The 10,452-nt window shown below is 40.0% G+C and overlaps 1 protein-coding gene across 1 annotated transcript; it reads right to left on the reverse strand.

Annotated features, from left to right (window-relative positions):
* Positions 1 to 8,281: 8,281 nt before the first annotated feature.
* On the reverse strand, positions 8,282 to 10,087 carry LOC138896365 (uncharacterized). Its single transcript, XM_070181170.1, has one exon. It carries the CDS (start codon positions 10,085 to 10,087, stop codon positions 8,282 to 8,284), a length of 1,806 nt encoding a protein of 601 aa, XP_070037271.1.
* Positions 10,088 to 10,452: the final 365 nt, after the last annotated feature.

Here is a 10,452-nt window from a genome sequence, read left to right on the forward strand (position 1 = left end):
CCTCTTTCGAGGTGGGTAATCACTTCTAGCACTCTTCTCATATAAAGTATGCTCATGGTATGATATACTTGTCTCATATGTTATACTATTCATTCAACATGATACATGTGCCATCTGTTTAATATTCAAGTCTTTACCCTTTCGTCATATCACATGACAACATTACTTGGAATAAACCAAAAGAGCATTTAAACTTACCTTGAATCTCAACGTAAGAGTTGGAGGAAGAACAATTTCATAACCAGTTTCATCGCACAATTTAGAATATCAAAGAAGGATAATATTCCTAAATGCCTATGTAGCATCCTAATTATAGATGTGGTTGCCAACACACCGATAATAAGGACTCTACTAGACACGGCTCTGAGACATCGTAGGACACTTTAAAACCTTAGGCTCTGATACCAAGTTTGTCATGCCCCAAAACCAAGGAGCGCGACCGGCGCTCAACTGAGTGAACCTGACCGAGCAAGCCTGTTAGATTCCTTCTACCCAAACTCATTCATGAATAAAGAGGATATATGTTTTCCTTAATTAAATAATAAAATGGTCATGTCTACAATTACCAATTTCTTACCATAAGTTTCACCATTTTTAAAGTCTCAAATGGACAAGTAATGCAACCACAACATAGCATAGTTTGCCTTTCCCAGCACCAATACACAACCCGTACTATGTCTACGAAGCCTCTATAGATAAAGAAGAGTACAATGATAATGTCGTCAACAAGGCCCCGACTATACCTCAAATAGAATACACAAAGTACAAAAGATTCATGACCCCAGAATGAAGTGGGGCTCACCAAGTTAGCTGGGAAGAAGGTGCACTGCTATTACTGACCAATATCTCCTGCTGTGGAACCACCTGCATCCACTGAAAGATGCAGCGCTCTCGGCAAAAGGGACGTTAGTACTGTCGAATAGCACTAGTATGTATAACTAAACACCCTCTCAATAGAATGATAAATAATACAACAACATTATCATAATATCAATGAAAGCCTTAATCAACATCAAACCTGAATTTAGGATCAAGACAGTGTTCAAATTAATTTTCATATCTCACATTGGGAGATTTTTAGTATCGATATACCATTGTTCACAATACTAATGTTCACAATAACAATGCCACCGTACTTTTAGCACGGAGTCCGATCACGACCCGATTGGCTAGGCTATCTCATTAGAGAATCAACCACAATTACTATCAATACCAATACCACCGTAAATTTAGTACGGAGTTCGATCACGACCCGATCGGCTAGGCTATCTCATTAGAGAATCAACCACAATTACTGTTAATATCAATACCACCGTAAATTTAGTACGGAGTTCGATCACGACCCGGTCGGCTAGGCAATCTCATTAGATATATCAACCATAATTACTATCATTACCAGTTTCCAGCACAATCACCACCATGTGTGCGACATGGTGTCCGATAATGACCCGATATGCTAGTCCGTCTTATTTGAGACATCAACCTTTTTATATCAATCATTACATTTCATAATACTTTCACATCTTTTCATTTCATTGGCACTAGTGGCCATAATTATAAGATCATTCTTGGCACGTTGGCCATATTCAGTATTTCATGCTCACCTTATCAATTTCAAACATCATTATCATCATCAACAACAAATACAATTCAAATCAAGCTGTATAGTACACATGTGAGCAATTTAGAGTCTAAGGCACATAGAGATATTTCACAAAATTTGGCATAATAGCCTTCATTTAAACTTGACTTAAAGTCAAAACATTATTAATGCACAACCCATATTTTAACACATCCTCAATTGGTAACATAACATGAATAAAGCATCTGGGATGCTTGTTGAACATATTTCTTTCAACCCAATCTAACTCGGAATAGCTAGTTTCATAATGAATCACTCGGGACTTACATAATTTACATGAATATCGTGGGATTCAATTCTAAGAGAAGAGTTTAGCCAACATACCTCAATTGAGCTTCCTTAAACTCTAAAACATTCCGGAATTCTTAACAACTTCAATCTATTTTAGAAATATAACAAATTGAATCAAAGTTAGGAAGATGATCATGGTTCTAGCTCATTTAAGTATTTTATCAAACACTAGGTGTGTACAAGGTTTTAAGGTCTTTTTATGGAGGATTCCATCATCCCACAATCCAATCTTTACCATGTTTAATTCAACAATCTCCCTACACCCCTTGATATCACATGCATGTAAAATAATCAACTCTCATGCCCAAAAATTATCTTGCTAATTACCCATTTTTAGATGATTTCGAAATTAGGTTTTAAGGTGTAGAATCTTACCTTTCGGATGAAGACCTAGTCAGCTTGCCTTCTTAATCTTTCAAAACTTGAGCAAGAATTGAAGAACACCTTCTCACTCTAGTACACTCTCTCTCACTCTAAAATGTCAGATTATATCTCAAAAATGGCTCAAAACATGTATTTAACGAAGTAGGGTCGGGTTTTAAAAACCCAAAAATGAAGCTCCGGAACAAGTTCTATAATATTCAACACGTAAAACCAATTCAGCACCACGAAACATTACTTTCTTTTGCAAAATTTTACGGGGCTTTACACTTAAGTACTTCGAAATTTTCCGGGGTGTTACAACTAGTAAGAATGGGGTGGCCTCTATACTGGATTTCGAGGTCGTTCGGTATGCCCATAAGACTTCGGGCAGGATTTCCTTCCATCTTCCTTTGGCGTCAGTTAACCTATTTCTGAGGTTTTGGAGTATAGTTTTGTTGGTCGATTTTGCTTTCCCGTTTCAACTAGGGTGGTAGGGTGTTGATAGGATCCTTTTGATCTTATGATCTTCGAGAAACTTGCTTACTTTGCCGCCGATGAATTTTTTCCCGTTGTCGTACACGATCTTGGCTGGCATTCCAAATTGGCATATGATATAATCCCAAATGAAGTCGATGATTTCTTTCTCCTTGACCTTTACGTATGCTTGGGTTTCCACCCACTTAGAAAAATAGTCAGCCATAAATAATATAAACTGAGCCTTACCGGGTGCCCATAGAAAGGGCCCAACAATATCCACTCCCCACTTCATGAACGACTATGGTGACAAAACCAAATGCAGCAGCTCCCCGGGATGATGAATCATCAGGGCATGTCTTTGACATTCATCACATTTTCGTACGAACTTCTTTGCATCCTTTTCCATATCGATTTAGTAATAGCTGGCTCTAATAACTTTTCGAACCAATTATTCGGCGCCTGAATGATTTCCACAGGTGCCTTCGTGGATTTCCCTCAAAATTTACTTGGTGTCCCCTGGTCCTAAACATATCGCGAGTGGGCCATCGAATATCCTTCTGAACAGGGTTCCGTCTTCGGATAGGCTAAATCGGGCTGCCTTTGTACGTAGGGCCCTCGATTTATTTGGATCCGACGGAAGTTTTCCGGTCTTTAGGTATTATATATATTTATTTCTCTAGTCCCAAGTTAGGCTCGTTGATTTAATCTCAGCATGACCTTCTTCCACTACCAATCTCATAAGTTATACGACTGCCCCCGAGTTGAACTCATCGTGCTCGACCGATGACCCTAGGCTAGCGAGGGCATCAGCCTTACTGTTTTGATCTCGGGGTATGTGTTTCAAAGTCCATTCTTTGAATCGATGTAATTTTACCTGCAACTTATCCATGTACCTTTGCATTCGTTCTTCTCTGACCTCGAACATCCCATTAACTGGGTTTAGCACAAGGAGGGAGTCGCACTTAGATTCAATTACCTCTACCCCTAAGCTTTTGGCTAGTTCGAGACATGCAATCATGGCCCCCCTATACGGCCTCGTTGTAAATTAATTTCATAGTCCTAATAGATTGTCTAACTATATTGCATGTCGGTGGTTTCAATACGATACCAAGTCTGAACCCTTTTGCGTTTGAGGCACCGTCTGTAAAAAGGGTCCAGATCCCTGAGAAGGTCCCTGAGTTGTTTAATAACTCTCTTTCGGCCTAGGGTATTAGGGCCGGCGTAAAGTTAGTTACAAAGTCTGCCAAAATTTGAGACTTAATGGCAGTTCGGGGTCGATATTTAATATCGTACCCACTGATTTCTACGGCTCATTTGGCCAACTAGCCCGAGAGCTCGGGCTTATGCATAACATTCCTCAATGGGTAAGTAGTCACGACACATATGGGGTGACACTAGAAGTATGATTTTAGCTTTCTAGAGGCGCTTAGCAAAGCGAGCGCAGCTTTTCTAGGCGAGGATACCTAGTTTCGGCCTCACCTAGGGTCCTTCTAACGTAGTAAAATTTGAAAATTGCGTACCTTGTTCTTCCTGGACCAGGACTCCACTTACCGCTATTTCCGATACTGCCAAGTACAAGTATAGTTGTTCGTCTGTCTTTGGCGTGTGAAGCAGCGGTGGGCTCGATAGATACTTCTTGAGTTTCTCCAAAGCCCACTGGCACTCCGGAGTCCATGAGAAGTTATTCTTCTTCTTTAATAGTGTGAAGAACCGGTGGCTCTTGTCAGAGGGCCACAGGATAAATCGCCCGAGAGCGGCTATGCGCCCGGTTAATCTTTGCACAACCTTCATGTTGTCCACAACCGTGATATCTTTGATGACTTTGATTTTGTCGGGGTTAATCTCGATTCCTCGATTGGATACCATGAATCCAAGGAATTTACCTAACCAAACTCCGAACGCACATTTCTCCGGGCACAGCTTCATATTGTATTTCTTTAATATGTTGAAGGTTTCCTATAAATGTTTTCAATGGTCCTCTGCTCGCAGTGACTTAACCAATATATCTTCAATATAAACCTCCATTGATTTTCCTATTTGTTCCTCGAACATCCGATTTACTAGGAGTTGGTAAGTGGCACCAGCATTTTTTAACCTGAATGGCATCACGTTATAGTAGTAGGTGCCATATTAGTGATGAAGGAGGTTTTTTTTCTTGTCACCCGGGTCCATCTGTATTTGGTTGTACTCAGAGTAGGCGTCGAGAAAACTGAAGATCTCATGGTCGGCCGTGGCATCGATCATGCGATCGATATTGGACAAAGGGAAAGAGTCCTTGGAACATGCCTTATTCACATCCTTATAGTCTACACACATTCTTAATTTATTCCCCTTTTTAGGGACTACCACTACGTTTGCTAACCAATCCGGGTATTTAACCTCCCGAATGGAACCTATTTTAAGGAGTTTAGATACCTCAACCTTGATGAAAGCATATTTTATCTCAGAATGGGGTCTCCTCTTCTGCTCTACCAGATGGGATTTCGGGTCCAGGCTTAGCCTATAAGTGGTTATCTCCGGCGGGATCCCTATCATGTCAAGGTGGGACCAAGCAAAACAATCTATGTTAGCAATAAGAAACTGAATGAGCTTTTTCTTGAGCTCGGGATTTAACCCCGTGCCCAGGTATACCTTTTGATCGGATAGATGCTCGACCAATATGACCTGTTCCAGCTCCTCGACCGTCGATCTAGTGACATCGGAATCATCGGGGGCTATATAAGATATAGGTAGCTCGTAGTCATAATCATCGTCTTTTTCAATAGGACAGACTCAATCTCATCATCCTCCAAGTTGTTCCCATTAATGGAACATGTGTAAAAGGTCACATGCTCATTTGGGTTGGTCGTTCCATTATACTTAGCAATCTCGGGCATGCGGAATTTCTTAGGGATAGGCTTCGGAGCGAGGCACGGAGAAAAAGTTTTTGCACGAACTTCTTGGAATCCAGGCCTTTCAATATTGGTGGTGCTCCTAGGATCTGGTCTACCTTGGATATGTAGGATTCCACCTTTTTGTCATTAGCTTCGATTTTCTTCTCCCCGGATTCTATCCGTTTTTTCAACTCTTCGAGCATCTTTATGATATCGGGGTAAGCCCCCGATTCATGTTCATTTGACCTTTCTGCGACTGGTTCATCCCTGCGAGTGACTTCCCGGGGTGAATCGGGTTCAACTCTGTTCGGTGCACGACTTTGGTTCTGTAACTGAGCTATCGCCGCCTGTTGAGCCTGCAACATTTCGAAGATCACCCGTAAACGGATCCCGTCCCCTCCAATGTTTTGTTGCCGATCGGGCTCCATCATAGATGCTATTCTCGGGGTCAGTTAGCAAGTTTGAGTCGATAGCCACATGTGAATTAGCGTCAATTGGGTCTGCGACCGGAATTTCGATGGGATCAATAGGTGGTACCTCGTTACCAGGTGCTATGTTGTTATTTTCACCGTGGTAACCGGACTCGTTGTCAACATGTAGGTGTGGTGATTGAGAGTTTGAAATTTTATATTTTAACCTGAAATCAGAGACACTTCAAAGAGCAAGTATAAAGTAGAGTGTGTTATGGAGATTTGTATCAAATAACCACTATTATCCTTAGCCCCACGGTGGGCGCCAATTTTTTACCCGTAAGATCAGATAACAATTGAATTTGTAAGTGATTTTAAGGATACGTGATCTAACTTGATACAAAAAGGTAAATCAAATTGTAATTGAAATAAGCAATGGAAAAGTAAATGCAAACCACACAAGCTGAATAATCTTGGCCTTGGAAGGTTAGCCACTCTCGAGCCAGAAGTGTTTTAGTCAATATCAGAACAACAAGAGAATAATTAGAACTTTAAGAGAATAATAATATATTACTTTTGAATGCGTGTTACAAAGTATCCAATGAATAATCAAACCCTCTTTATATAATAGAGGAATCCTACTTTAGGTACAATTCTATAAAAGGTAAAAGATCTCTTGATTCGCTGATTGCCGGTTCCGTATTGATTTGTGCCGAGATTCCCTCCCCCCCCGTAATATTCGACCAGCCACGGATATTTCGGGATTCTGTTAGTTACCTCAACAATGTTTCTCCGAGCTCGTTCGAGGCTAAGGTCGACACTGGACTTAATGTTCCTCAAAGGCAGTCTTTTCGACTTTGGTTTAGCTCGGTGGGACTCGAAGTCGATCTTCAGTCCTTGGTCGCCATATTCCAAGCCCAATCTTCCAAGTTGTAGTCGAGCTCAAATTCAACCGTATACAAATCGTACCCTCATTTTTTGGAGAGTAGACTACGAGAAACGAAATGAACTTCCAAACCTAACTTCGATATTTTGTGATAGAAATGACAAAATGGTCGAAACGTCTCGTCAGTCAAGTCTTAATGGCATTAAATGACTGTCAGTTGTCGGTCGGCCACTCCCAGATATGAACAGTCACAAAGAAACTATAAATACCCCCTTATTAGTTCATTCAAACTTTACTTTCAAACCTTATGCCCTCGTACCTTAGAAATTTCAACACTTCCGAGCATTAATTTTCTGATTAGTCTGAAATCCCTTTTATAAGAATTTCTGCTCTTTATCCCAAACCATCAAGCTTACTCTTCTAACTTTCTCTTTTTCCTTCATTTTTCAAAGAAATGGAGAAGACTTCAAAATCCGTTCCTCAAAAAAAGAAACCTTGCACCTTAAGAGAGAGATACTATGCATTAGGTACATAAGTTGCAAAAGAAAGAGAAGGATTACTCTGACAATCATTAGGGAAGCTAGTTTTTTGAAAGGGTTGAAGCTGCAAAGAATACAGCTTTGGGAATGAGTATTTATAATCCTTTAAGTATGTAGGAACTCTGTGTGTCCTAGAAGGTCTAATTTATGTGTGGCTTAATTGGTTCTCTTGGTGATCTGTACTATTTGAACTATCAATGTGAGGTATGGTAATTATCTGGTGACAAATGCTCACTGTGGTTGAACTATACGATGTGTGTTATGTTGGAGCTGGATTGAGGTGACAAGTTCCTATGTGAAGGCTCAGGTGACACAATATTATGATGTTGGTCTGGTGAGTTTTGGATTATTTCTTAGGGAGGAAAGAAGTCTGATGCCAAGTTTGTATTGACTTGAGGAAATGAAGTGAAAACCTTGTTTGATTTGGAAAGTAAAGTAAAAAGAAAGACATCCTCGTGGAATACTACATCTCTTGAAAAATAGATTTAATACTTTATAGCCCTTTGTCCCAAATGGATAACCTACATACACATGAGGCAAAGTTCTAGCCTCAAACTTGTCTTTATGGGTCTTAAGTGTTGTAGGGAAACACAGGCAACAAAAGCTTTTAAGATGTGAGTTGCAGGGTCTTTTCTTATAGAGCAGTTCAAGAGGGCATTTACCTTTGAGGGAATAAGAGGGTAATCTGTTTATTATATAAGTGGAGGTAAGGGTGCATTCTCCCCAGTACTGCAGGGGCGGTTTTGATTGATACAACAATGCCCTTGCTGTCTCAAGTAGATATTTGTGTTTTTATTGAGTTATAATATGATATAGTCCCCACAAAGTAACATGCAATATTTTAAAATATTTTGTTGTGAGGGTGGTTCTTTCTGGAAATGGTAGTCTGTTTTGTCTAGCCATTGGGCATATGAGGCAAAGGAAAGGTTGTTTAGGTTGAATTTAGCTGGTATCTCATGGATTCCCTTCATTTTAGCAAAGGGCACATGTCCTAATCTATTATGCCACAAAGGCTCAACCATGTTTCTATTAGATGTAGATGCATTTGACACAGAAACATGTTTTTCACTACTTGAAGATGAAGTATTAACAATGGAGTATTTATGAGGATTAACAACACTCTTATTACAAGCATGAGATGAAGTACGTAAACTAGATGCAACAGAGGAAACATGATGCAAATGAGGGTGCACATTATTAGTATTATAGATACTAGATGGAACTTGAGTAGAAGCTTGAGTAGAAGTTGCAACAGGCTTACAAAGATCTGAGATGTGATAGTATAGGCCATCAGTAGCCTTACCAATTTCTAGAGGCCTCTTCAGTGAAGGGGCCTGTAGAAGAATACATGAAAACTTTGTAAAGATGATATAACAATCAAATTGAACTGTCAAATAATGAATAAATATTAGGTTGAATTTGAAACTGGGCATAAAAAGAACTCTTTTGAGACTGAATTTGGGACTCAAGACTACATCACCAACTAGTGTCACCTTTACCCTATATCCATTAGGTAATGTGACTAGAAAAGGGTAAACTAAGGTCTTAATGTTGGTTAAAATGAATTTGTTATAGGCCATGTGATTTGTGGCCCTGGAATCAAGTATCCAAGAGTCAGTATTTGGCTTAAAATATTCATATGAACGATTGCAAGAATCAAGAGAAGTAGAGCAAGCTGAAATACCTGCAAAGTTTACTGCTCCTACCCTCATGCCAGAATTGTCTTCTGCATTTCTAGTCTGAAAATTTTCTAAGATGCTGATGAGCTGGTTGTATTGTTCTTTGGTCAGATTCTGCATCATTCCTCTCTCTTCTTGAGTCTGTGGCTTTCCCCCATCTTCTACACCAGTATCCTTATCACTATAATCTCCAAACACATTGGTAGTCACTCTTTTTCTTTTATTGAACTTAGATTTTTGTGGATAATCGTGAAGCTTGTAGCACCTGTCCTTGGTGTGCCCTGGCCTCTTGCAGTAATCACAGACTGGTCGAGGTCTGTTTGTGGAGTAGTTTTCCCTGAAACCATTGCTCCCAGTGCTACTCGACTGATTGTAGTTTGTATATAAATTCCCTCCAGGTCCATTTCCTTGTTGGCCATAACTAGTTCTGAAGTTATTATTTCCTGGCATGTTCACACTCAAAGTAGTGGAATCAATCATCAACTGATTATTTAGTTTCATCTCCCTTTGCTTCTCCTCTTGGATGAGAATAGCAAAAGCTTGTGCCAAGGAAAGCAAAGGGTTCATCATCAGGATGATTCCCCCCACAACAGTATATACCTCGTTCAATCCCATTAGGAATTGAATTAACCTCCTGTCCTGCTCAGCTTTCTGTATATTTGCCTTGTCACCACATGTATACTGGCACTTGCATTGACCATGTGCATTCAAGGTATTTGGTTTTTCCCATAACTTCTTCATCTTAGTATAGTACCCTGTAATATCGAGTGTTCCTTGACTCAAATCACTGATTTCTTTCTGTAATTGATATAGTTTTGCCCCATTAATTGGATCATATCTGTCCTCCAATTCCTGCCAAAGCTCCTTAGCATCATTGACATATTGTAGACTATCCACCAGATCCTTTGAAAGAGAATCAAAATCCATGAGGTCACTATATTATCACAGCATTCCCATTGATCAAGTAGGATCCTTTGAGTCTAGTTTCTCACACTTCCCATTTATGAAGCCTACTTTATTTTTCACAGAAAGAGCCATAAATACTCCTCGCCTCTATGATCTATACCCCGATCCATCAAAAGGTACCGGTACAAGCATGGAACATGCATTTTCGGATGGATGCATGTAAAGCGGATTGGTTGAATCGAGTGGCGGATTAGGAGAATCTGATGTGCTTTCTTCAATTGCCATGATCTTAGTCGATATGTGCGCGCAGAGAACTCTTAATCACCCGATTTCTGTACCAAACCTAAATTTGGGGCTGACCTCGAAACTCGAAACAAAACAATATC

Source organism: Nicotiana tomentosiformis, chromosome 7, assembly GCF_000390325.3.
Source record: "Nicotiana tomentosiformis chromosome 7, ASM39032v3, whole genome shotgun sequence".
NCBI lineage: Eukaryota > Viridiplantae > Streptophyta > Magnoliopsida > Solanales > Solanaceae > Nicotiana > Nicotiana tomentosiformis.

Bases quoted from the DNA above. Each gene is read 5' to 3' on its own strand.
- LOC138896365 (XM_070181170.1), bottom strand. From the start codon at position 10,087: ATGGATTTTGATTCTCTTTCAAAGGATCTGGTGGATAGTCTACAATAT.